The following is a 26190-nucleotide window of genomic DNA, read 5'->3' as shown; positions in this document are numbered from 1 at the left end:
CAGGAGACCCAAAGGTGGCACACAGTGGGCATCCCAAGAGTGCAGTTGGGGCTCAGCACAGCCCAAGAGTGATCTGGGGATCCAAGGGGCATCTGTGAGCCCAGGGGTGCCCCAGGGTTTCACAGGGGCTGTCCCCAGTACCTGCAGGCTGGTGACAGTGAGGCGTCGGGCATCATCGGAGTGGGAGGCGACAGGGACAATGAAGGGGCTGTCAGGGATGTGCTCCTCGTTGAACTTGATGGACACCTCGTAGTCACCTGGGGGACAGGGGACAGTCAGGCAGGGAGCCCCCACACAGGGACACCTTCCCTTGGGAACCCTCTTATGTGGGGACACGCATGCACAGAGACACTACTCATGGAGACACCCTCCCTTGGGGGCACCTGTGCAGACACCTTCCTTTGGGGACGTCCTCCCATGGGGACATCCTTAATTTGGGCTACATTTGCATGTGGGTCCCTCCTCATATGAGGGTCCTGTGGCCCCAGCCTCAGGCTGAGCACCCTGGGGCATGTTAGGGGTGGTTGGAGGTGTTGGGGTACAGCTTCCCCTCACCTGGCTCCTGCACCAGGTAGGAGACGCCACAGGAGCCGTCCTTGCGGTCCTCAAAGGAGATCTCGGCTTTGCTGGGCCCCTCGACAGCAATGGAGAGTCCCCCCGCGCCCGCCTCACGTGTCCAGATGCTGAACTCAGCTGGGGGGGTCACCGGGGTCACCCTGGCCCTCAGTGGCACCCCAGGATGGCGACAGCCAGCACAGACCTGCACCCTCCTCCCCATGGTACCCAGACACCCCCACAGAACCCACATCCCACCCATGGAACACAGAGCACCTATAACACCCCCCATTGCCCCCACACTCAGCTGTACCCAAATCCCCCCTCACAGCACCCAGAGCCCCCAAATTTCACCAACACCCCAAACACACATAGCACCTACCCCCCATTGCCACCCACACCCCCAACAGCACCCAGACCCCAGATACATCCCCCCAAGAGCACCCATCCCTCATTGCCCCCACATCCCCATCACACCCACACACCCATGACACCCCCAGTCACCCCCAGGCCCCCAACATGCCCCATAGCTGGCAGACCCCCCCGTACCTGGCGTGCCGGCCACAGCGCGCTGCAGCCCGGTGCCCCCCGCGCGCACTTTGTGGGCGCCACCCTCACCCAGGGGCCCCACGGTGAACTGGAAGGGGCTCCCGGGCACGTGCTGCCCCCGGAACTTGACGCTGACGGTGTGGGCGCCTGTCTCCTGGGGCACGAAGCGCACGCTGTACACCCCCGCGCCCCCCGGCACCACCTCGGCCTCGCGCCGCTGCCCCGACGGGCTCAGCACCTGCGCCGACAGCTCCTGCGCTGACGCCTCACCTGCAGGCATGCACCACGTCACCGTGAGCACCCCGACACCCATCGGCACCCCAGCGGCACCCCAACACCCTATTGCTATGGCATCCCAGCTCCTGCACCATCGCCTCACCTGCAGGCACACACCTTGTCACCCTGAAGGCGCCTGGGCACTCCAACATCACCCCATTGTCACTCACCCCTCCACTGTGCCACTGTGGCACCTCAGCACCCCATGGCTATATGGCACATTGTCACCCTGTCACCAGGCCACCTTGTCACCACATCGCTCCATCATCCTGTAACCTGGGTACCCTTGCACCCCAGCCCCTCTGCACCCTATTTCCTTATCACCATGTCACTATGGCACCCCAGTACCTGTTACTGGAGTACCCTGTCATCCTGTCACCATGGCACCCTGTCACCCCATCAAGCCATCACCCTGGCACCACAGCACCCCTGCATCCTGTCACCCTAACATCCTGTCACTCTGATACCAGGGCACTGGGACATGCCATTGCCCCATCATCTTCTCACCATTGTCCCAAGGGCTCCCTGGCACACTAGCGCCCTGCTGCCCCACCACTAGGGCACCCTTGTCACTGTCATTGCACCACCCTGCCGCCAGTGTTCCCTGACATCCCAACACCCACCAGAGCCCATGGGGTGCACCCCATCCCACAAGCACATCCCCTCATGCACAGGACACGTGCACTTGCCAGCGTGCACACGCACACACTCGCACACACACGTGTGCTTACGCATGCACATGCCCTTGTGAGACTGCACAGCCGTGCCGAGGGGACCCACAGCCCTCTGGGCTGCGCGCACACACCCCGTAAACAGGTGTAGGCCTGCCTGTGCAAAGAGCCAGAGCTGTGCCCACCTCTGCACATCCCCGTGTGGACGGCATCCCCCATCAGCACAGCAGCCCCCACACGTGTGCCAGGGGGTCTGTCCCAGGTGTGTCCTGGGCACACAGCCCTGTGCAAGGGCACTCCCGTGGCAAGTGTGCCCAGCTCTCATGCAAGTCTACTTCCATGCACACCCAGTCCTTGTGCAATCACAGCCCTGTGCAAACACACACCGCTGCTCCGGTGCACCCAGTCCTTGTGCAAACACACTTCCCTGCGCTCACACTCCCCTCATGCACACCCAGCCCTCGTGCACACTTGCCCCTCATGCACACGCAGCTCTTCTGCAGTCCCACTTTGCTGCACGTGCCCATGCACAGCCCCCGAACACCCCTGGTGCAGGACGCACCCTCGTGTGCGCGCGCAGGGGCTGCGAAGGCGCCGATGCCCTCGCGGGTCCCAAAGGCCCCGAAGGCACCGAAGGGCTCCGGGGGCGCGCGGGGGAAGGCGCCACCCACGCGGGTCGATTCCTCCACGTGCACCTCGCGCGTGGTCTCCCCGCCACGCGTCTTGCTGATCTCAGTGCGCTCCGTGCGCGTGTACGTGTGGCTGCTGCGCGTGAACGTGCGCGTCAGCCGCTCCTGCGCCGACACCATCTGGAACCAGTTCCCTGGGGAACACCCCACAGGGACAAAGAGGGACAGTGCGGACACATGGGGACACGTGGGGACCGCAGGGGGTGAGCATGGAGGGGGAGCAGAAGGGTGCACAGAGGGGTCATGGGGACACAGGAGGATATGGATAGACATGGGCATGAGTGGACAGAGGGACGGATGTAGTGATGGGAGGAGACGTGGATGAGTGGAGACATGGAGGGGTGGAGACAAGGATGGACACAGGGATGATGGAATCGTGATGTGTGGAGACATGGGTGGTCACAGGGTTGGAAGCAGAGAACAGTGCAGGGAGGGATGGAGCCAAGGTGGATGAAGCCAGAGATGGACACGTGGATAGGTGTGAATGGACACACAGACATGTGGATGGAGGTATCAGTGCGTGGTGGCATGCACAGTGGGACGCAAGGACACAGGCACAGACGCACAGAGGGACACAGACATGGACACAGACGCACGGAGGGGAGAGAAAGAGGAAGGAAGAAGAAATCAGAGCTGGAGTGGCTGAGATGTGTCTCCATCCCCATGGCCCACAGAGCAGGAGGAGGAAGATTAGAATGGAGAAGGAAGAAGAGGAGGAAGAGAGGAGGATGAAGAGGAGAACGATGGAGGATGAAAGATGAGGAGAAGGAAGAGGAAGAAGAGGAGAAGGAGGATGAGAAGGAGGGAGGGTGGAAGGAGGAGGGGGTAGGAGGAGGAGAAGAAGGAGGAGGAGAAGGAGGAGGAAGGCCAACCTTACCTGGGATCTTAAGGTTGAGGTCGCAGGTGCTGCCAACAGTGGCAATGGAGGGCGCCTGCCGCCGACGCGTGATGCTCTCCTTCATCCGCCCCTCACCCGTCACCTTCACTGTGAAGGGGCTCCCTGTGGGAGACAGTTACCTCAGGGACCTGTCACCCCCTGGGGGTCCTAGCACCCCTCCCCACCACAACCCTCTGTCCCCCATGTTTCCCCCAGCCCACCTGGGACATGTTTGTCAGCAAATTTGATGTTGATTATGTAGTTGCCGGGCTCGGTGGGGCAGTAGGTGACTTTGCAGGTGCCATCCTCCATGTCCTCACAGTTTATGTCCACCTTGCTGGGGCCCTCAATGGACAGACCCAGTCCACCATAACCTGGGTAGCCATGGGGACATGATCAGAGGTGTCCCGCGGAGGCTGTCCTGCTCTGGTCATGGTCACACCAAGGCCACAAGCCCAAACTGTCCATGGTCACCACCCAATCCCAGCCATCACCCCCATCCTGGCCATGGCCATGCCAGGGTCACCACAGCATCACCCTCTTGGCTGCACCATGGACATGGCCACCACACTATCCTGGCCATGGTCATACCATGCCCATAATCATGGCCACCACCCCATCCTGTGTTGGCCACAGCCATGGCATGGCCTTAAGCCACATTTCACCTGGGCATTGGCCATGCCACAGCCATGGTCACCATTCCATTCAGATGAAGGTCACAGCATAGCCACCACCTCATCCTGTGCTGGCCACACCTGTAGCATGGCCATAGTCATCAAATCATCCCGGTTATGGCCACATCACCACCACAGCCACCATCCAACCACAGCCACAGGGACCATCCTGCCTTGGCCATGGCCATTGCCACCATCCTTCCTGGCCACATGTAGCCTTGGCCAACATCACATGTGGCCTTAGTACACCACAGCAATAACCATGGCCACCATCTCATCCTTGGGTGGCCACAACCATCTCATCCTTGGGTGGCCATAACCTTCTCACGGTCATGGCCATCACCCCATCCTGCTCTTAGCCATGGCTACCTCCTCCCCCATGGCCATTCCCCACCATGTCCTCACCAGCACTGCGTGTGTCCACGATGAACTCAGCCACCTCAAAGGTGTGGCCCTCCAGAAGTCCCTGGCCCCACACCTTGACCCGGCCAGCATCGCCAATCTCTGACTGTCCCACCAGGATCTTGAAGGGGCTGTTGGTGACATGCTGCCCGCTCTTCCGCACACTCACCACGTGCTCGCCCACCTCCTTGGGTGTGAATGAGATGCCTGGGGAGGACACAGTGGTCACACACACCACCACCAGACTTGGCCACCACTCATGTACCATCCCCATCCCCCAGCCACCTCCATCAGCCCCTGGTCAGCATCCAAGTCCCCTGACCATGGCCACCAACCCCGTGCTGACCCAATGCCACAAGGCCACCCATCCCTGTGACCCCATAGCCCCACTGTTCCCTGTCCCAACAAGTCCCCAGGTCCCACATCCTCCTCTCATGTGCCCACGTGCCAGTTCTCCTGTGCCCACATCTGTCCCTGTGCCCCCATGGTGTCCCCTTGCCCCTGCACACCGATGTGGCGGTTGGGCAGCCGCTTGAGCAGGCATGGCTCCTCGTTGCCCGAGGGCGCGCGGATGGTAGCCGCCAACAGGCTCAGGTCTGTCTCTGCGATCTTCAGTGACACATCAGTTGAGGTGCCCACATTGAGCTGGGACGTGCGCATGGAGTCATCCCCTGCAGAGATGCCATCAGCAGGGACATCAGCCCAAGGTGGGCAACAAGATGAATAGGATCCCAATGGTGATGGAATGATATTCCCAAAGCCCCACAAGGTCCCATTGGATATATGGAGAGAGTCCTCAGAATCAGGGGTCACCCAAAGATGTGTGAATAGCATCCTCCATGGATAGAGTCCCCACAAGGTCTACATGGCCTTGTGATGGGGTCCTCAAACTCTATGACATCCCCATGGCCATGGGTTGGGTCTCCAAGGTTTCACAGTGGCCCCAAGGCCATGGGAGGGGGGATCCTGGTGGCCAGGGATGGACAAGAGACACCACAGGTGTCCCAATGGCCATGGGGCAAGTGTGCCCATTACCCCACAGCTGTCCCCATGACTATGCTATGGCCTCCGTGACCCACAGGTGCCTCCATGTTCATACAAGTGCCCCCACAACCTCGCAGGTGCCCTCATGGCCATGACTCCATAGATGTCTCCCTGGCCAACCAGTGCCCCCATGGCCACGTGGAGCCCCCAGGAATCCCCAGAACCCCCCCAGACCCCACTGTGCCCCCCAGCCTGTCTCACCAGTGATCTTGGCAGTGAAGGGGCTGCCCGGGATGTGTTTGTCATCAAAGCGCACAATGATGCTGTAGTCGCCAGGGGCTGTGGGCAGGTAGGACACGGTGCATGTCCCGTCCTTGTTGTCCTGGCAGGTAATCTCCGCCTTGGAGGGACCTTCGACTGCCAGCGACAGCCCACCTGGAGCACAGGGGTTGTCAGAAGGCACCGGACAAGGGGTGTCAGGAGGTAACAGGGGTCTCCAGTCCCTCCTGATGGCACTGGGGGAGTCCCCCTGACCTCCCATCCCTCCTTGGCCATCACTCACCCTCGCCAGCGTCCTTGGTGACAATGGTGAATGTGCATGGCTTGTTGACCATCCCATGGCTCAGCCCAGGCCCATAGGCACTGACGTGGCGTGGGTTGATGGCATCCACGTAGAACTGGAGGGGACTCCCTGGGGACACAAGGGACAATGGTCAGAGACCCATGAGGACACTCCAACCCAAGGATGACCAACCACGGACCCCACAGAGACATTCCACACCATGGTGTGTGCCTGACCCACAGGAGTCCAACCAGGGCATTGCTATATCAACCTTCCTCAGCCACCTCCCAGTGGCTCCCAGCGCCCTGCAGTGGCTCACCAGGAATGTGGTTGCCATCATAGCGAATGTCCATCTCATGCAGCCCCTTCTCGGAGGGGGCATAGTGCACTGTCACCGTCCCGTCCTTGTTGTCAGTGATGTTGGGCCGCGCTGTCTTCCCCGAGGGCATCCGCACCTCACCTGGGGGTATTTTGTCAGTAGGGGCACCAAGAGGGGCGCTGGTGCCTGAAGGGGTGGCCCTGTGCCCACAACCCTGTGCTGTACCTGTGATCTCACCCTTCTGCACCGTGAAGGGGATGACGAGGTTAAAGGGCCGGAGGTTCTCGGTGGTGGCTGGGGGCTCCTCCGTGGCCTGATAGTGGGGCAGAGAGGAAGGGTAAGAACCTAATGGTAGACTCCCAGCCCTGTGATGATCCTCATGATCTCCAGAGCTCATGGTGTCCACCACGATCCCAACCCCCACCATCACAACCCTGGCCCAACAGTGCCCCCCATGGTCATCCAGCCCCACAGTGCCCACCATGGTCTCCCAACTCTCTCAGCTCCATGATGGCCACCATTGGGCCAACACTGCCCCTCCATAACTCCCATCATGGTCACCCGACCCTGCAGTGCCCATTGTGCTCTTGCAATGCCACACTGACTGACTCAACTCTCTCTCCCTCGGTGTCGACCACGGCCCCAGTCCTCTGTCTGTTGGTGCCTACCATGATATTTCAACCCCACCATGGTTTCCCTACTCCATGGTGTCACCCTGGTGTTCCAAATCTGTCCCATGGTGTCCATTCTGCCCTTGACTCTTTGCCCCTTGCATCCACCACTATTTCCCAACCCCATGGCCCCACCTGTCTGCCCCACAGTACCCACCATGATCATCTGACCCCACGATGCCCATCATAGCCCCAACTCTCTCCTCATGGCACCCACCATGATCTTCCAGTTCCATGCTGCCCACACCATGGTCTCCCAAAATCTGACCCGTGGTGCTCATCACAACCCCCCCAGACTCACAGTGCCCCCCTCCCCCCAGTGCCCCACCCACCATGACATGGAAGGGGCTGTTAGGGACGTGCTCCCCGCCAAAGCGGATGGTGATGACGTATTTGCCAGGCTCAGGTGCGGTGTAGAAGATGTCAAAAGTGCCATCGTGGTTTTCCACCACATCCACATCCAGTTCAGCACCATCAGGCGTTGACACCTTGCAGGTGACCTTGCCTTGTCCCGCTGCCTTTGCATCCACCGTGATCACCGTCTCCTCCCCGATCTGGATTGTGGGGCCCAGGCAGGCACCTGAGGGGAGGCTGGGGTCAGGGCCATGGGGGGACTCCAAACCTATTCCCCAACTGCCTCCTCCCAGCCCCCCAACTGCCCCCCTGGCACCACTTACCCAGTCCATGGCCCCCAATGGATACTGCAAGAAAGACCAGGGAGAGCGGTGAGAAGGGGTTGGGGGGCTGGTTGGGGGGCCAGGGGTGCCGAGGGGGCCGGGGGGCTCCAGGGGCCAGCACATCCTGTCCTGGGGACACCCACTCATCCCCACTATGCCATGGGGTAGGTCTGGGGGTGGTGGGAGGGGTGCTGAGGGGCAGCAGTGGGGCAGTGGGTGTGCTGGGGGCAGCCATGGGGTGGTGGGGGGTAAGGCAGGGGTGTCTGGGGTGGGTGCTGTGGGACAGCAGGGGGACACTGTGGGTCAGCATATGGATGTTGTGGGGCAGGAGGGGATGCTGTGGGGCAGGAGGGGATGCTGTGGGGCAGGAGGAACACTGTGGGGCAGGGAGGGGTGCAGTGGGGCAGCGAGGGGACATCGTGGGGCAGTGAGGGGATGCTGTGGGTCAGCGAGGGGATGCCAGAGGCCAGCAAGGGGATGCCAGAGGCCAGCAAGGGGATGACATAGGTCAGCATAAGGACACTGGGGGGCAGCCCCACCTGTGACAAGGCACTTGCTGGCATCGCCAGAAGGCACGGCAAGGACCCGGAAGGGTGACGCAGGGATCTCATCACCCCCGTACTTGACAGTGCTGGTGTAGCGCCCCGGCACGTCGGGCACATAGGACACTGTGTAGGTGCCGTCCCCGTTGTCCCGGATTGACGCCTTCTTGGGCTGTCCCTCAGGGTCCTGCAGGCAGCCCCCATCAGTGCCCTGTACTGGGGGCACCCTGTGGGGCTCAGCACCCCATGACTCCCCCTGCACTGACCGGGATCTGGACTGTGAGCAGCCCTTCACCCATCCTCAGTGTGCCCAGCCACAACCCTCACACTCCCCCACGTTTCCCCCTCACACACTGACCAGGATCTGCACCGTGAGCAGTCCCTCGCCAGCGTCGCGGGCGTCAATGGTGAATTCCACCGGGAGGCTGGCAGGGATCCCTCCGGCACTCAGCCCAGGGCCGCTCGCCCGCACCTTGCTGGCATCGTGGGTGGGCAGCGCCGTGACCTTGAAGGGGCTGGGGGAAGCAGGAAGTCAGAAAAGTGCTGGGATCTCCAGGCTGTGTGGGATCCTGTCCCACTCTGCCAGCCGAGGTGAGGTCTCACCTGCGTGGCACCTCCTGCCCCCCGTACTTGACAGACACGGTGTAGGGCCCGTCAGTGGCTGGGGTGTAGGTGACCTTGTGGGTGCCATCACCATTGTCTCGGATCTCCACTGGCTCCAGCAGCCCTGTGGGGCAGTGGGACATGTGGGGTGGGGACATGTGAGTCAGGAGGACACTTGGGACAGGAGGACATGGTGGGCACAGAGCAGCATGGAGGACACAACCTCCCTGGAAGGCGCCCCAAAGGGTAGGACACTCTATGAAGAAGGGCATTCATGGGGCTGGACATCCTGTGGGGTAGGACACCCTATGGAGCAGGACGTCCATAGGTAGGACACCCTATATAAGAGGGGACACTGTGAGGCAGGACACCCTATGGAACAGGGCATCCATGGTGCTAGACAACCCATGAGTCAGGACACCCCAGGGGGCAGGACTCTCTATAGACCTGGGATCCAAGGGCCAGGACATCCTATGGAGTAGGACATTGAAGAGGCAAGACACCCCAGAGGTCAGGACACCCCACAAGACACAGGCCCCCCTGCTCCCCATGTCCCCACCTACCAGTGGGCCCCAGCAGCGTCACGTCAAGGGCTGCACGTCCCGTGGCACTGACGTCCACGGTGAAGCTCTGGGGCAGCCGTGCACGGACACTGGGTCCCAGCCCTGGCCCTGAGCACGTCACCTTTGAGGCATCCACAGCATCCCGCACTCGCACCCGGAACGGGCTCCCTGTGTGGAGAAGGGGGTCAGCACGTGAGGGAGGCAGCATGGGGCAGGGTAGGGGGGGATGGGGCAGTGTGGCCACTGCCAATGTGAGTGTGGGGTCAGTGTGGGGATGGGATCAGCATGAGGACAAGGTCAACATGGCCATGAGGTCAACAGGGGCACAGGGACAGTGTGGCCATAGAGTTGGCGTGTCCATCACGTGCACAGATAATTTGTGGAGCCAGTGTGCTCATAAGGCCAATGTGGCCTTGGGCTCAACGTGAGCCATGAGGACAACACGACCATCGGTCAGTGTGGCCATGGGGGTACCGAAGCCATGGCCATGGGGACAGCACAGGCAGGGGACAGCTTGGCTGTGGGGCCGCCCTGGGTGGCGTCACCACAGTGAAGCCCTGTGACCAACAGATGACAATCAGGACACCTCCCCCAACCCCCGTCCCTGTGTCCCCTCGCACCAGGGATGGGGTGGCCGCCGAAGGTGATGTTGACGTCGTAGTCACCAGGCGTGAAGGGGACATACTCCACTGCACAGCTCCCGTCCTTGTTGTCCTTGCAGGACATCTTCGCCTCTGAGGGACCCTCGATGGCCAGGCCCAGCCCCCCAGTGCCCGCACCCCTGGGGACACGCCACCACTCAGAGAGGTGACACAGGCATGGTGGGGCCAGGGGGAACAACTGCCGTGGTGGGGAGATGGAGGTGCCACCTCCCTGGCAGAGGTGGCACCTCCATGGCAAGGGGACAAAGATGCCATCCTGGTGACACGGGATGGAGATGGCGCTTTCATGGCAGGGAGTGGAAATGCTTGTTTGGTGACATGGGATGGAGGTGGTACATCCATGGGAAAGGACACATGCGGTAGAGGATGCAACAAGCTGGGCAAGGGACCTCTGTGGCAGAATATGGAGGTGCCAGAGCGGTGGCATAGGATGAAAGGGGGCAGGTTGGTGACATGGGATAGAGGCGGGACATGCACATGAAGGGCACAGGTGAAAGAGGATAGTGGTGGCACCTCCACGACAGGGGATGGAGATACTGGGTTGGCAGTCTGGGGTGGAGGTAACATCTCTGGGGGAGGAATCCATGGGTGTGGGAATGGAGGGACCCAGGGCTGGTGCCCCCCTGGTCTCCACACTGAAGCAGGGAGCCATGCCCACCCCAAACCCCCCAACATGGACAGCATGAGGGGTGGGTGGATGTGGCATACGGCTAGGGCAGGGGATTTGGAAGGCAGGGGTTGGGGGCCTTTGGGGAGCAGGGCTGGATTGAGTTGGGGGTCAGTGCCCACCTGGTCTCCACGGTGAAGTGGTTGGCCGTGCCCACCAGGCCGCCCTCCAGGCCAGGGCCATGTGCCCGAACGCGTGTGGGGTCGCAGCCCTCAGCCACCCCCACACGGAATGGGCTCTTGGGGACTGCCACATCATCGTATGTCACCTCCACCAGGTGCAGCCCTGCGACAGGGACACCATCACACACTGCCCATGGAGGGGGCACAAGGGGTCTCTGGGATGGGGATTCTCAGGGGATTTTGGGGGTCCCTAGGTGGGGTTTTAAAGGTCTTGGGCATTTTGGAGATCCCTGAATGAGGTTTTTGGGGGGGGCTGGGAGTGCCTGGTTGGGATTTGGGGATGTCTCCGTGGTCTGGGGGGTTCCTGGTTCTGGGGCTCCAGTGGGAATTGAAGGGGGTCCCTGCTTGGACATGGCATGGGAAGATCCCTCTCTGAAAGTCCCTCATGAAGAATGGAGGGTGCCTGGCCAGGACTTGAGGTCCTGGGGGGATGTTGGAGTCTGGTGTAGGAGCAGAGTCCCTGGAGCTCATGGTCCCTGGAGCTTCCCAGGGGGTTGGGGGTCCCTAGGGGTTTGGGAGTCCCCTGGGGGTGTCTGTGTTCTCCAAGAGGGCCTTGGGGTCCCTGGGGGTGTTGGGCCTCCCAGGGGGTTTGTGGGGGTCCCTCACCCTCCTCGAAGGGTGTGTACTCCACGCGGTAGGTGCCATCGCCAAGGTCAGTGACGAAGGTGTCGATGGGGGTCCCTGAGGGGTTCAGCACCCGTGCCCGGACGTGGGGTCCCCCGGTGGGGGCCAGTGCCCGCGCATCCACCGTGAACTCTGTGCCCACCTCCCGAAGCACTCCTGAGAGGTACAGGGGGGTCAAGGGGGCCCAGAGCTCACCTGAGGGTCCCTTACAGCACCCTCTGAGAGCCCATGGCCCCCTCAGCACACACAGGGGCTTCAAGGGGAGAAACTGGCACACCCTTGGGGTCCCACCCCACACCCCCTGCACCCCTAGAACTTCCTCCCAGGAATGAGGGGGAAACCACAGGGACTCCTGAGTAGTGGTGGGGGCAAGGGGGACAGGGGGAGGAGAGATGCCTGTGGGGTGCCCAGGAGAGCCCCCATTAGAGGGGATGGACATGGGGAGGAGATATTGGTGACCATGGCAGCGACCATAGCCACGGGGTTGTCCGTGCACGGGGGAGGTGCCCACAGAGGCATGTCCATAGGGTGTTCAGAAATCCCCCATGTGAGAAGGGCTGTCCATGGGGTGCACATGGGGTTGGAATGCCTGTGAGCAGGGATGTCCACAGAGAGGGGATACCCTCAGGGATGGGGAGCCCGTGGGGATGCTCACAGAGGGGAGATGCCTGTGGTGGTGTCCACAGAGGTACCCAGGAGGAAGAGATGCCCACAGGGATGGGATGCCCCTGGGGAGAAGGAGATCCCCACCCAGGGGAAAGAGGCGCCATGGTGAGCGGCCCCTGCGTGGCCACACCCTCACCTCGCGGCTCCACGCCTTTGCCGTAGACCTTGACGCTGCTGGTGTCGACTGCGGGGTCGACAGTGACGCGCACGGGGCAGTTGGGCACCGGGAGGCCGCCATAGTTGATGGTGATGGTGTAGGCACCGGCACAGGCCGGGGTGTAGGTGATGGCGTAGGTGCCGTCGCGGTTGTTCTGCACCAGCACTTCGGCCTTGACGCCGGCCTCGGAACGGATCTCGATGGTGAGCTCGGCCTCGCCGGCCTGTGAGCAGTCCACGGAGAAGACGGCCGCCTCGCCCGCACGGCCGCGCTCCAGCCCCGGCCCCGACGCCGTCACTTTGGCCGGGTCGAAGGGCGCCGTGACCGCAGCCGTGAAGGGGCTGCCCGGGATGTGGCGCCCAGCAAAGAGGATGTTGATGTGGTACTCTCCGGGCGCCGTGGGCAGGTAGGACACGGCGCAGGAGCCATCCCCGTTGTCCTGGCACTCGATCTTGGCCTCGCAGGGCCCCTCCACTGTCAGCCCCAGCCCCCCACTGCCCGCGCCCTGCGTGGCAATGGAGAAGGGCGCTGGGACCCCCACACGGCCGCCCTTCAGCCCCGGCCCCGAGGCCACCACCTGCAGGCACAGGGACACACAGGGGTCAGGGGGACACAGGGACAGGTAGGGGGCACGGGGGACATGGGGACACGCAGGGGGTAAGGGGGACACGGGGACAGGTGGGGGTCAGTGGACCCCAAGTCACTGCCCTGCAGCCCCAGCCCCAAGGCCATCACCTGCTCACACAGGAACATGTGGGGTTCAGGGAGGACATGCAGGGGTTATGGGGATATGGGCACATCTGGGGCTTGTGAGCAGCACATTGGGGTCAGGAGGGCAGAGGGACACAGGGGTTGGGGCACACACATCCTTGTTGCACACGCGTGTGCCATGCTCACCTTGGAGGGGTCAGGGGGCAGCAGAGCCTCCACAGGGAAGGGGCTGCCTGGAACCGGGTGCCCGTCGTAGGTGACCTCGACACGGTGGGGCCCCTCCTCGGGTGGTGTGAAGGTGACAGGGTGGGGGCCCCCAGGGGGTGCAGGCCCCACCGTGCAGGGCACCGGGCGGCGCGAGGGGCCTGTCACCTTCACCTCCAGTTGCCCCTGGCCTCCTGCGCCCTGGGTCTCCACCTGGAACTCCTGCACCTGCCCCACCTCTGCCTCTGCAGGGGAGTGGGGGGTCAGAGGGGCATCCCACACTCTGGGTGCCCCCAGACCTATGGAGAACCTCATACCCAGATGTGTCCCCCAGACCCGGGGTGGGAGGTGTGTGTCTGTCCCGGGGTGTGTCACCTCCACCCAAGGGTGTCCCCCTTATCCAGGGTATTGTTTCCCCACAGGGTGTGTGTCCCCCCATGCCCCCACCCATATCTGTCCCCCATATCCTGGTTGCTCCCACACATAGGCAGTCCCAAACCTCTCTGACTAGAGTGCCCCCAACCCACCCTTGGGGCCCCCAAGCTGCACCCCATAACCAGGGTGTGTATCCCCCCCAGGTACCCCTACATGCAGTGTTCGTGCCCTCATGTGCCCTCACCTTACTGAACCCCACACTCAAGAGTGCCCTCCCCAGCGTGCCCTCATAATTCAGAGTGCCCCTGAGACTGATCCTGTCACCCAGGCGTCCTTCTCAAGGTCTCTTCCCCCAGGATGCCCCCAGTGCTCGTGTCCCTTGTAGGGCCCGCCCCACACTCTACAGCACTCTCAGGGAGCTCCCCTCCCTCGGTGTCCCCCCCGTCATTCCCCCAGTGCTGCCACTCACTGCTGTTGAGCCCCTGCACCTTGACCTTGCCCAGCTGCAGCGGGGGGGCCACAGTGACGGGGAAGGGGCTCTTGGGGATGGGGTCCCCCCCATAGGTGACCACCACAGACAGGGGGCCCTGCAGGAACAATTCCACATCAGGGTGCTGCTAGGGGACCCCCACACATCACCCAGTCTTGGGACAGAGGGCAGACATCCATGGGGCAGTGCTGGAGGATTCCAAGGGGGTGCCAGGGGACACACAGCCATAAGGCTGAGGGGGGCTGGGGGTCACCCATGGCTGCTGGGGAGGGTAAATTCCTGGGGATGGGGGAACGTGTGGACCTGGGGGTGCCCTGGGTTGACAGGTACACACGTGGGGCTGCAGCTGCCCCAGGGGCATGGGGTGTCCATGGCAATGGGGGGGTGTTCATAGCGGGGGGCTGCCCAGGAGCTGGGGGTGCCTATGGGGAGGGGGTGCTCATGGGGTGCCCCTGTACACTGGGCTGCATCAGCGGGTGTCCCTGAGGGAGCCCAGGGGATGGGATGTCAGTGAGGGGGCCCCCTTGGTTACCCCATGGGCCAGGGAGCCCCTGTATGTTGGGCATTCCCCCATGGGGTGACCCTATGGGCTGGGGTGCCCAGACTGGTTGAGGTGGCTCCATGGGATGTCCCCATGGGTCCAGCTGCCCCAGCACGCACCTGCTGCAGCGGGGTGTACTTGACAGTGTAGGAGTAGTCGTGGTTGTCGATGACCTCGAAGTCAGCAACGGCTGGGCCGGGCCCCGACCCCACGAAGCGCACGTCTAGGGGGGCCTTCCCCGCCCCCCGCGTCTGCACGCGGAAGTGGGTGGGGGTCCCCACCTCCACCCCTGCACCACATCATCAAGTCACTGCAGGACCCACGGCACCCACAGTCCCTGCCCCATAGCACCCAGATGTGGGTGGGGGTCCCCCACCGCCACCCCTGCCCCTAGGGTCAGCCACCATGGGACCTGCGCCACTCACAGTACCGTCCTCACAGCACCCATCACCCCCACCCGATGTCCCCACCCCACCCCACCCCACTGGCCCCTCACCCGTCCGGCTGAGCCCAGGTCCCTCAGCTTTGACCTTGGTGGCGTCGTGGGATGGGTCCACCTTGATGCGGAAGGGGCTGGAGGGGATCTCCTGGGGACCAAGGCCAGGCCACAGTGACACGGGGGCACCACGGGGTCACAGGCCCAGCCCCAGCAGCCCCACAGAGTGGGGCACAGACCCTCGGGGATGTGGGGCAGTCCAGAACCCTGACCTGGTTGGCAAAGAGCACCATGATGGTGTAGAGTCCCGCGCCCGGCGCCGTGTACTTGACGGTGAAGGTGTCATTGTCATTCTTGATGATGTCAAAGTCGATGTCGGCCTCGAGCGGCCCCACCACTCCTGGGGCACACTTGATGCCAATGCTGACGTCACCTGTGGGGGTGCCGGATCAGTGGTCCCCACTCCCCAGGGGGACACCAAGGAGTGGAACCAGGCACATGGGGCAGGGGACTGGATCAGGACTGCAGATGATGGACAAGACCAGGATTGATGGACCAGGATCAGAGATAATGGACCAGGGATGCAGGTCCAGGAGTCCTGGACCAGGAGCAGGGACAACGGTCCAGGACCAGGGGTGTAGGATCAGGGATGTAGGAGCAGGGATGCAGGACCAGGCCCAGAACTGATGGGCCCAGAATGAAGGACCCTTGATCCAGGAATGATGGCGCAGGACTGGTGGTGATGGTCCAGGACCAGGGGTGCAGGACCAGGGGTTCTGGCCCAGGGACACAAGCCCCATGCCCACAGAGGAGTTCCCAGGGTGCCTCCCACTATTGCACCCACCCTGTCCAGCCTCGCTGCAGTCCACGGTGAAGTAAGTGGGTTCGTTGGCCTTCAGCCCCGTCTTCTCCACGCCCGGCCCGTGCACCTTCACCCTGCTAGGGTGGCTGCCCTCACCCACGCTCACCTGTGGGCCCACAGTGTCTCATGGGGCAGGGGCACAGATCCCTCTTTCCCTGGCACCCCATGGGCAGGGACCTCCAACACCCCCCCACCACTGGCACCCTACCTCCAACCACTCCATAGACTCCCATCCCCAGCACTTCATGGGACCCCAAGCCCTACCCCAGCACCCTATGGGTGTGGCACCTCCATCCCCACACCCAGCACCCCATGGGACCCCCATTTCCATCCACATCATCCCATGGGCTCCCAGCCCCATGGGACTCCCATGCCCCACATCTGACACCTGAACACCCTCCATGAATAGCACCCCCTCCCTACACCTCAAGGGACCCCCACAGCCACCCCAGCACCCATGGGCCCCCATGATACCCACACGGAAGGGGCTGTTGGGGGTGTTGACACCCCCCCAGGCAACGATGACTGTGTGCTTCACGGCCTTGGTGGGGACGTAGACACAGTGGAAGGTGCCGTCACCATTGTCCTTCACCTTGATGTCGATGGGGAAGCCCTCGGCATCCTGTGAGCAGCAGGGGGGAGCTGAGGGGGCCCAACGGCACTCAGCACTGGCCAATGGCACCCAAGGGTGCCCAGCAATGCCCAACGGCACCCAGTAGTGCTCAAGGGCACCCAATGGTGCCCAACAACAATGAACGGAACCCAGCAGTGCTCAACAGCACTCAAAGGTGCTCAACTCCACCTGATGTCACTCAAGAGCACCCAGCAGCACCCAGCAGTCCCACAGCTCCCACCTGGGCATAGAGCTTGAGGGGCCCCTTGCCAGCAGCACGGGCATCAATGGTGAACTCGGCCGGGCGATCCACAATGCAGCCAGTGGGCTCCAGCCCGGGCCCAAAGGCCTTCACCTGTGGAGAGGGGCGGTTAGAAGGATGCAATGGGGTGCTGGCACCCCCAGCACCCACAGCTGAGGCGCAGTGGGGCGCAGTGGGGCACAGAAGGGCACTGTGGAGCACAAGGGCACAACAGGATCTGTGGGTGGCCATGGGTCGCAGCACCTTGTCGGGCCAGGAGTCAGGGGGAGCGGGGCGGATGTCAGCCATGAAAGGGCTGTCCCGGATGTCCTCATCGTCACAGACCACATGCACGGCGTAGAGCCCTGGCTCCGTGGGCCAGTAGCGCACGTCGCACGAGCCATCGCCCTTGTCATCACACTCGATGCGTGCCTGGGATGGGCCCTCGATGGAGAACCCTGGGGGCACCACAGCCACCGTTACCCTGTGCCCGTGCCACAACCCCCAGACCTCGTCCTCGTCCCCCCTCTGTGCCCATGCCCCCAGAAGGGTGACACCTAACAAGTCCTTTTGTCCCCCCAGTGGGGACCCCAGACCATTGTCCCCTCTCTGTGACCATGTCCCCAGGGTGGCACCACCTGTGTCCCCCCGACCCCACTGGGGCCACCCCCAACCTGCCCCACGTCACCACCTCTGCATGCCTGTGTCACCACAGCAGTGGGGCACTCCACTATGGTGCCCGTCCTGCAGCCTGTCCCATGTCCCCAGTGGGGTTTACACGCTCTGTGACCTTGTCCCCACCACAACACCCCTCACAGTGCCACATTGCCTCATGGTGCCCCCCATTCTGTCCCCATGTCCCCAGCAGGGTGTCAGCCACTCGGGCCCTTGTCCCCATCACATAGCTCCCCACCCTGTTCCCACCACACGACCCCCAGCCCTGTCCCCATGTCCCCACCATGGTGCCCCTAACCCTGTCCCCACGTCCCGCCCTTCAGGGCTCACCCAGGGTCCCCACCACAGTGCCCCCCACCTCCATGTCCCCCCTGCTCACCAAGGGTCCCCACTTCAGTGCCGACAGCCTCGACCACGAAGTCTGCAGGGCGCCCCACGACGCCGCCCTCGAGCCCCGGCCCCCAGGCCCGGACCTTCTGGGCCCCCGGCTGGGGGGACACCTGCACCTCGAATGGGCTGGGGGGGACAGGCAGGCGTGAGGGGGCTGTAACACCTGTACACCCCCAGCCCCTCATCTCACACACCTGCACCTCGAACAGGCTGGGGGGAACGGGAGGGAGGGGCTACACTAACCTGCACACACCTGCACCCCCCAGTCCCCCCAAGTATCTCCCACCCCCGGGGAGACACCTGCACCTCAAACTGGCTCGGGCGGATGAGGGAGGGCTTGTACTCCACACCCCCCCACCTCATTCCCCAGAACCCCCACCCCAGCAGGACATCTGCACCTCAGATGGGCTGGGGAGGGTGGAGGGGCAGTGAGGGCCCCCCGGCCCCTTCTGCACAAGCCCACCCCCCTCACTTTCCCTGCCGGGACCCCTGCGCTCGGCACTGACCTGCGGGGGATGGCGTAGCCGCCCCAGGTGATGGACACCTGGTAGGTGCCGGGCACCCGGGGCACGTACTCGCACTCGTAGACGCCGTCGCCGACATCCCGCACGGTCACCGGCTCCTCCGTGCCCCCTGTGCGAGGGGGTCAGCTGGGGCACCCACCCACGGGCACCCCCAGCCATGCACCTCCCGTGGTGCCCCCAGCCCATGGTCAACCCTAGGATGGCCCCAACCATCCAACCTCCATGGACAACTTCACGAGACCCCTGCCCACGCACCCACCTCCCTATGGCCACCCCATGGTGTTCCCCAACCCTAGAGCCCCCATGGGTCCCCCATCCATATCCATCCCTCCATGGGGGACCCCCACCCATACACTCACCCCATGGGCCCCCCCAGTGGGACCCTCCCCACATCCTTCCAGTGGCCAACCCCACGGTGCCCCCCAACCTTCCAGCCCCGCCATGCTCCACGCAGTGACACGTACCTGGTCCCCGCAGCGTCACCCGCAGGTCCCCGCTGCCCGCGCCCCGTGTCAGAACCTTGAAATCGGCCACGTCCTGCACTCGGACCCCCCGTGGCTGCAGCCCCCTGCCCGTGGCCCGGACCGCCGAGGGGGTGCAGGCTGAAAACTCCCATTAGCACCCACCAGGCACCGGGGGGACCCTGGGGAACCCCCAGGGACAGCAAGAGGGGGTCCCAGGGTTGGGAGGGGCCCATGGGGATGTCTTCGGGACAGGGGAGTGCCATGGTGTCCTCAGGGACACAAGGAACCAACCCCTGGGGACACCCTGGGGACGGGGGTGCCAGAGGGACACCCCGGGGAGTGTCAGGGGACCATGGGTTCACCCGTGGTCACTTAATGGTGTCATGGACCACCACAGTCACCACTGGGTGCCTTGGGGTCACCGTGGTCACAGCTGGGTGTCGAGGGGCCACTGATAGGTGACATTAGGTACAGTCACCACGAATGCTATGGAGCCATGTGGGAACCCAGAGGGAGCCTCACCTTCAGCCACATTGACAGTGAAGGGGCTTCTGGGCACCTGGGCGCCAGCATAGGTAACACAGATGGTGTGTGGCCCTTCGAGGACGGGCCGGTAGGTGCAGCGGAACACGTTGTCCCCCTTGTCCTCCAGCATCACCTCCACTGTGTCTCGTCGGCCCTGGGGGTCCGTGATCACCACCCCCACATCGCCCGAGCCAGCCCCTGTCATCACCAGGACACACGCTCAGTCCCATGGCCAGGCCACCGTGGGGACATGTCCCAGAGCCACCCAGCCCTGCCTGACAGCATGGCCATGGCACAAGAAGGACACAGTCTTGGTGCCACTTCCATGCCACGGCCCTGCCACCATAAGGCCACCCCACCATGAAGGCGTGACCCCAGGGCCACCAGGTCATGCTACATCGAGGCCACCATGAGGACATGTCCCCAGAGCCACCTGGGCATGCTGTGGCCCTGGAATGAGAAGGTGTCCACAAGCCACCATGAGATCATGCCATGGTCATGCCATGGCCGTGCCACTCCAAGGATTCAGCCCCAGAGCCACCAGGCCATCCCACGTCATCATGAGGACATGGACAGTGCCAGCAAGTCATGTCACAGCCACCACAAGGACACGTCCTCGAAGTCTCTGGGTCATGCCGTGGCCATGTCACCCTGAAGGCATGTCCCCAGTCACCTGGCCATGCCACCCACCCCCAGAACATGTCCCCAGGGACCCCCAGCCCCCCATGCCCCCACCTGCAGTGTAGATGTCGAAGTAGGTGGCCTTGTTGGCCACATTGCCCACAGGCTCCAGACCGGGGCCGCGTGCCGTGACCTTGCTGGCATCGCCCAGGGCCATGCCCACGTTCACCCCAAAGGGGCTCCCATCAATGTTCTGCCCCGCAAACAGCACCGTCACCTGGAGGGCACAGGGACATCAGGGGTGTCAGGACACCACGGCCCCATGGCCTCACCACAGCCCAGGAACAGCCCCCACGGATCCCCATGGAGACAGCAGCGACACACCCCAGGGACACCCTCTAGCATGACAACCTGAAGAGGATCCCCCTCAGCAGTGACCACCCCCAGGGGCTCCCATTTGTCCCCTCCAGGGACCCTGATGCATAGGACATCCAGGAGTCCCAACAGGACACTCCAGGGTGCCCCATTACAACACCTCCCCCCACAGACCTCAGTGTGGCACCCCGGGGACCCTACAGGGCACCCCAGGGCCACCCAGTGTCATCCCCAGGGACCCCAAGGAGAGCCCCTCAGAGATCCTTAGGGACCCCCAAACCCTACTGGGCCAGGTGTCCCCCATTCCCCTTGGGGAGGAGGTGTGGGAGGGGCAGCCACCACTCTGAGACATGGGGGTGTCACGGGGTGGGGGTGCCATGGAGTGGGGTGCCATGGGGTGTCAGGGGTAGCAAGGGGATGTCACAGAAGGGCTGCTCTGGGGGGTCACCAAGGTGCTCACCTTGTGCAGCCCCCCAACCTTGGGGACGTAGGTGACACTGTACGTTCGCTTCTTGTCATTGTTGGGGACCACCTTGGCCTGCAGTGGGAAGAGACCCCAAAACCGGGGGAAGAGGGTGACACAGAGCTGGGGCACAGGGAGGTCTCCCAGAGGGGGAGATGGGGGGGGATACCCCTGAGGGGGGGCCAGGGCCCCCTGTACCTCCTCAGTGTGTCCCTCGGGGTCCTCAACATAGACCAGGACCTCTCCCATGCCTGCCTCGAGGGTCTCCACTGTGAACTGGGCAGGGCGCAGCACCACATTCCCCTGGGGCTCAATGCCTGCAGGGTAGGGGGAGTCAAAGGGGGCCACAGCCCCCCAAAACCCCCCAGGGTTTTGGGTCCCAGGTTGTCCTTGGTGGTAGCAGGGGGTTCCAGAGTGTCAATGGTGGTCTCCTGAGTATGGGCAGGGGAGTCTGATAGGCCTTTGGGGAGTCTCTGTGCATAGCGGGACTTTTGGGGAGCCCTGGGTGGGGAGTGGAGACCCTGGGGTTTCCCTCGGGTGTCCCTGGGCACAGGTGACACCCCAGGACTGGAGAGGAGTCCCTGGCTTGCGGAGGCCATGGTTTACTCTCATGCCCTGACAGCCAGAGCCCCCAGACACCCTCTTGTGCTGACAAGCCCCCCAAGTCCCCGCTCCGTGCCCCTTTTGTTCCCACCTGTGCCAGGTCCCCAGCCCCCCCGGTGCCCCTCAAACCTCCACCCCTTCCTGCCCCCCTGGGACCCCAGCTGCCCACGACCCCCGAGCCCCTCAGCCCCCATACCGGGCCCGTAGGCGCGCGCACGGCCGGGCTCAGGGAGACGGGGGCGCACGGGGGCCCCGGGCCGGAGCTTGGCCTTGGGGAACTGGGACAGGTACGTCATCACCGAGTGCTCGTCCACGTTGGGGTCCACAATCTCCTCGGGGGCGATCACCTGGCAGGGAAGCCCAACACCTGTCAGACCCTGCCGGGGAACCCCCACCACGCAGCCCACTACCAGGAGGGGCCCCCGACACTCCCTGACCCTCCTGAGACCCCAACAGCCATCAGGCCCTCCTTGCCCTGCTGGGGAACCCCCCACACCCCTACCACAGGAGCCATGGGGTACCCCAAATGGCCTGTGGATCCCCAAGGACACTCCCCAGGCACGCCCCTGCACCCCCAGCACCCTCTCCCAGTGCCCCCCACCCGTTCCTGCCCTGCACCGTACCTGGACGAGTGCCAGTGCCCCACCCTGTACCTGTAGACCCGCAGTGCCCCCCACACCCCCCAGCATGCCCGTACCTGGGGGACTCCCAGCCAGTCGTCTGCCTGCTGCATGGCCTCCCGAGCGTTCTGCACCGGCTTGTTGGGGTCCCACTTCTCCCAGTCTGGGCACAGACCTGGAGGGCCAGAAGGGTCAGGGGCGCACCCCTGTCCTGACCCCCGTCCTCCACCTCCCCCTTCTGCGCCTGCTGCCCCCAACATCTCCATCGGTGCCCCCCGAGCCAGCCTGCACCTCGTACCCTCACTCGGGGCGCAGTTCTCCCCCCATCTGTCCCCCCACGCCCCCGCCCCGCCGCGCTCCTCACCCGGGGCGCAGTTGTCCACCAGCGCTCCCAGCGCTTTCCCGTCGCGCCAGTCACGGTTGAAGTTGGTGATGGGCAGCTGCGGCACCTTGTGCTGGATCCAGCCCAGCAGCCGCTGCTTGGGGGTCTGGTGGCGGCCTTCGTCGTCCTCCTCTTCCTCCCACATAGGCATGGAGATGGAATAGTGCAGGATGAGTGTCCAGATCAGCCCCAGGATCAGCTTCAGGTTCCCGTCCACGATTGCTTTGCTGTCTGTGGGGGAGAAACGGGGAGGCTGAACCCCGAGATCCCTCGGGACTCCCCCCGGGGTACCCCGACATCCTGGGACCCGCTGGAGGGATCCTCGCACCTGCACAGCTGTGGCCCCGGGATCAGCTTCAGGGTCGTGTCCCGGCTGTCTCTGGGAATGGGGATAATGGGGGGACTCGGCTGGGGCACCCCCAAACCCCACAGCACCACCACAGGGACCCCTACACCCCGACATCCCACGGCACAACGGGCGGACCCCAGCACCCGTCTCGGGGCACCCCGACACCCCAGGCGGTGCCATGGGACGCTGCACCCCAACACCTGCCTGGGGACACCCCGGGGCACAGAAGCGAGGGATGACCCACGACACTGCGCCCTGTCCATGCCGAGCACTTCACCCTGCGGGGACCCAGCACCCCCGGGAAGTGCCTGGGGGGGCACAACCCTGGCAGCAGCCGGGGTCCCCAAGGGAGCGCCCTGGAGTGCCACACCCCTGACCTTCCCAAGGGATTCCTGGAGTGCCAGAAGGGGGACACTGAGGCAGGGGACGGCTGTGGGGGGAGGGGGGTCCGAGGCATCCCGGTCCCTCCCCCACCGCCCTGCGGAGCTGACCCTCCCCCGCTCCTTCCCCCGCCACTTCCCCCCACGAGCGATCGCGTTTCAGGGAGGAAATGGGGGAGATGGAGGGACAAACCCCTCCCCGCCGGGTGCTCCGGGGGGGCAGCACCTGGGAGCTCCCCAAAACTTGGGGTCACATCTGGGGGCGTCCCGAGAGGGGGCAAAGACGCGCGTGGGAGGGGGCGGCGACACCGCGGGAGGGGGTCTCGCACCCCCCGGGTCCGGGCGTGCCAGGGGGGCCGCGCACGGACGTGTGCGCGGGGGGGGTCACCCTGCAGCTGTCGGGTGGGGGTGGGCGCTGAGGCCCCGCGAGGGGTGGGTGCGTGTGCGGGCCGGGCCCCCCCGCGCGTGAGCTCAGCGCCGCGGCCCCGAGCCAAGCGTGAGCTCAGCCCCCCTGCGCGGCCCTGCACGGGCCGGGCCCCCCCGCTCCGCACGCCCTGCGAGGGTCGGCCCGCAGACCGCGCCGCCCCCGCACACTCACCCCTTGCACACTCGCCCGCAGCCCCGCCAGCCTTGCACGCTCACCCCATTCCCACTGCTGCACCGCTCTCGCACGCTCATCCCGCTCCTGCTCCTGCCACCCCACCGCTTGCACATGCATCCCCATTCTCATCTGTCCGTCGGCCTCACTCTTGCACACATCCTTCATTCCCATTCATCCATCACCCTACCCTTGCACACTCACCCACGGCCCCATCCTCATTTGTCCATCATGCTCCTTGCACAGTCATTCTCCACTCACACTCCTCCACTCCCCACCCTTGCACTCTCACCCTATTCACACCCATCCCTCCCCTCCCTTTACACACTCATCCACATCCTCACTTGTCCACCCCTACCCTCGTATACTCTCCCTCAATTTCCCATCCCCACATCATGCCCACCCTTACACACTCATTCCTCATTCCCATTTGTCCATTGGCCCTGCCCTTGCCCGCTCACCGTTCCCATTCCCCTTCTACCCTCCAGCACCGTTCCCATTCCTCTTCCACCCTCCAGCACCATTCCCATTCCCCTTCCACCCTCCAGCACCGTTCCCATTCCCCTTCCACCCTCCAGCACCGTTCCCATTCCCCTTCCACCCTCACCCGCCCTGTGCCCACCCACCCACGGACACCGCTTCCCTTGCACACCCACCGATGGACACGAGCTTGATGTGCTCCCGCTCCAAGAACTCGAGGGCCACCGAGACATTCTCCAGCTTCATCTGGCGGAAGTTGGGGCGCGGGTGGTGCTTGCGCCCCATCTTCTTCTGGCTGAGCACCTCGAGCAGCGCGATGAGGCGCAGCCCGTCGCTCAGGTCGCGCTGCAGGTCCACGATGCGCTTCTGCACACACTTGAGGTGCTCATTGCACCAGCGCGTGAACGTGTTCTGCTGGATCTTCTTCCAGGGCGCGTCCTCTGCAAGGTCCTTCTCGGTGGCCGGGAGCTCCTCGGGGTCCTCTCCCGGTGCTGCCTCGTAAGTAGAGTTCATCCTGGAGGGCTCGGTGGGTCCTCGATGGGCAGAGGGGTTCCTGGGTGGTGTGGAGAGTCCTGAGAGGGTTGGGGGGGAGCCCTGGCTCACTTCTGGTGCTGGGCGGGGGTCGTGGGTCAGTCCCAGTGTCCTGAAGGGATCCTGGCACCGTGGGTGTGGGTCCCAAGGCGGTGCCGGTGTCCTGTGGATGCCTGGGGTGGGGTTCTGGGTCCCGGTGGCAAAGCTGGCGCTGGGGGACAATGTCCTGGGTTGGGGACGGTGTCCTGGGTCAGAGCTGGTGTCCCGGGCGGGGCCCTGGGTGGGTGCTGGTGCCCGCTATGGGGTCCCGGTGCTGGGAGATTCAGTCCTGGGTCGGTCCCGGTTCCTGGGTGGGTGTCTGTGTCCTGGATGGGGTCCCAGTTCCCGGCGATGGGGGACGGTGTCCTCGGTCAGTCCCGGCGCCCAGGGAGGGTCCCGGTCCCCGGGGTCAGGACGGGTGCCTGAGGACGGGGTCCCGTCTCAGTGCCGGTGTCCCGAGAGGGGTTCGCTGCTCGGTACTGGTGTCCTGGCTAGGGTTTCCTGTTCCCGGGGTCGGGGGCTGGTGTCCTGGGTCCGTCCCGGTGCAAGTTCCCGGTGGTGGGGTTGGTTCCCGGTGCGTTCCCGGAGCGGAGCGGCGGGTCCCGGAGGGCTGGGGGGTCCGGTAGGTTCCCGGGTCGGTTCCCGATTAGTTCCCGGAGCGGCGTTCGCGGCGGGCTCCCGTGTGTTCGCGAGGCGTCCCAGGAGCGCTCCTGGGCCAGGGGCGACGGCGGCAAGTGGCGGGGCCGGGGGCGGCGGCGGCTTTAAGCGCTGCCCCGGCCCGGCCCGCCCCGTCCCGGGGAGGGACCGAGCAGGAGGGACGGAAAGACCGCCCGAGCGGCCGGGGGTGGGGGGTCCGGCCGTCGCTATTTACAGCCCCGGCCTCACTCCCGGAGCCCCAGACACCGGCACCCCCAAGACCGCCGGACTTCGGCGCTCCCCAAACCTCGGACCCCCGGACTCCGGCACCCCCAAAACCCCGGAATTCGGCACCTCCCAAAACGCCGGATCCCAGCACACCCCGGAGCCCCCCGACTTCAGGACTCCCGGGCCAAAGCTCCCCCAAACCGCGGCACTCCCAAAACCCCCAAACAGTGGCAGTTCCAAAAACGCACAGACATCAGCACCC

The 26190-nt window shown here is 64.2% G+C and overlaps 1 protein-coding gene across 1 annotated transcript in view; it reads right to left on the bottom strand.

Moving 5' to 3' along the window:
• Nucleotides 1–25787, bottom strand: part of FLNC (filamin C) — a 28380-nt gene extending 2593 nt beyond the window's left edge. The window contains exons 1-42 of the mRNA XM_021546970.2: nt 24671–25787; nt 22670–22918; nt 22383–22480; nt 21882–22032; nt 21281–21399; nt 21080–21157; nt 20359–20521; nt 19621–19821; nt 19099–19236; nt 18617–18743; nt 18100–18236; nt 17310–17503; nt 17046–17159; nt 16670–16813; nt 16174–16297; nt 15602–15762; nt 15390–15480; nt 15013–15182; nt 14332–14449; nt 13470–13732; nt 12552–13149; nt 11732–11905; nt 11066–11228; nt 10235–10395; nt 9615–9782; nt 9052–9175; nt 8807–8963; nt 8446–8635; nt 7907–7930; nt 7562–7809; nt 6784–6871; nt 6559–6699; nt 6240–6368; nt 5939–6112; nt 5203–5364; nt 4697–4900; nt 3839–3991; nt 3618–3740; nt 2614–2874; nt 1105–1374; nt 556–693; nt 142–257 (exon numbers count right to left, since the gene is read on the bottom strand). Of these exons, the coding sequence (XP_021402645.1) occupies nt 142–257; nt 556–693; nt 1105–1374; nt 2614–2874; nt 3618–3740; nt 3839–3991; nt 4697–4900; nt 5203–5364; nt 5939–6112; nt 6240–6368; nt 6559–6699; nt 6784–6871; nt 7562–7809; nt 7907–7930; nt 8446–8635; nt 8807–8963; nt 9052–9175; nt 9615–9782; nt 10235–10395; nt 11066–11228; nt 11732–11905; nt 12552–13149; nt 13470–13732; nt 14332–14449; nt 15013–15182; nt 15390–15480; nt 15602–15762; nt 16174–16297; nt 16670–16813; nt 17046–17159; nt 17310–17503; nt 18100–18236; nt 18617–18743; nt 19099–19236; nt 19621–19821; nt 20359–20521; nt 21080–21157; nt 21281–21399; nt 21882–22032; nt 22383–22480; nt 22670–22918; nt 24671–25007 (7143 nt within the window). The 5' untranslated portion in view covers nt 25008–25787. The remainder of the gene's footprint in view (nt 1–141; nt 258–555; nt 694–1104; nt 1375–2613; nt 2875–3617; nt 3741–3838; nt 3992–4696; nt 4901–5202; nt 5365–5938; nt 6113–6239; nt 6369–6558; nt 6700–6783; nt 6872–7561; nt 7810–7906; nt 7931–8445; nt 8636–8806; nt 8964–9051; nt 9176–9614; nt 9783–10234; nt 10396–11065; nt 11229–11731; nt 11906–12551; nt 13150–13469; nt 13733–14331; nt 14450–15012; nt 15183–15389; nt 15481–15601; nt 15763–16173; nt 16298–16669; nt 16814–17045; nt 17160–17309; nt 17504–18099; nt 18237–18616; nt 18744–19098; nt 19237–19620; nt 19822–20358; nt 20522–21079; nt 21158–21280; nt 21400–21881; nt 22033–22382; nt 22481–22669; nt 22919–24670) is intronic.
• Nucleotides 25788–26190: the final 403 nt, after the last annotated feature.

Source organism: Lonchura striata, chromosome 5, assembly GCF_046129695.1.
Source record: "Lonchura striata isolate bLonStr1 chromosome 5, bLonStr1.mat, whole genome shotgun sequence".
Lineage (NCBI taxonomy): Eukaryota > Metazoa > Chordata > Aves > Passeriformes > Estrildidae > Lonchura > Lonchura striata.
The sequence above is the reverse complement of the archived record's forward strand: the minus strand, read 5'-3'. Positions and strand labels throughout refer to the sequence as shown.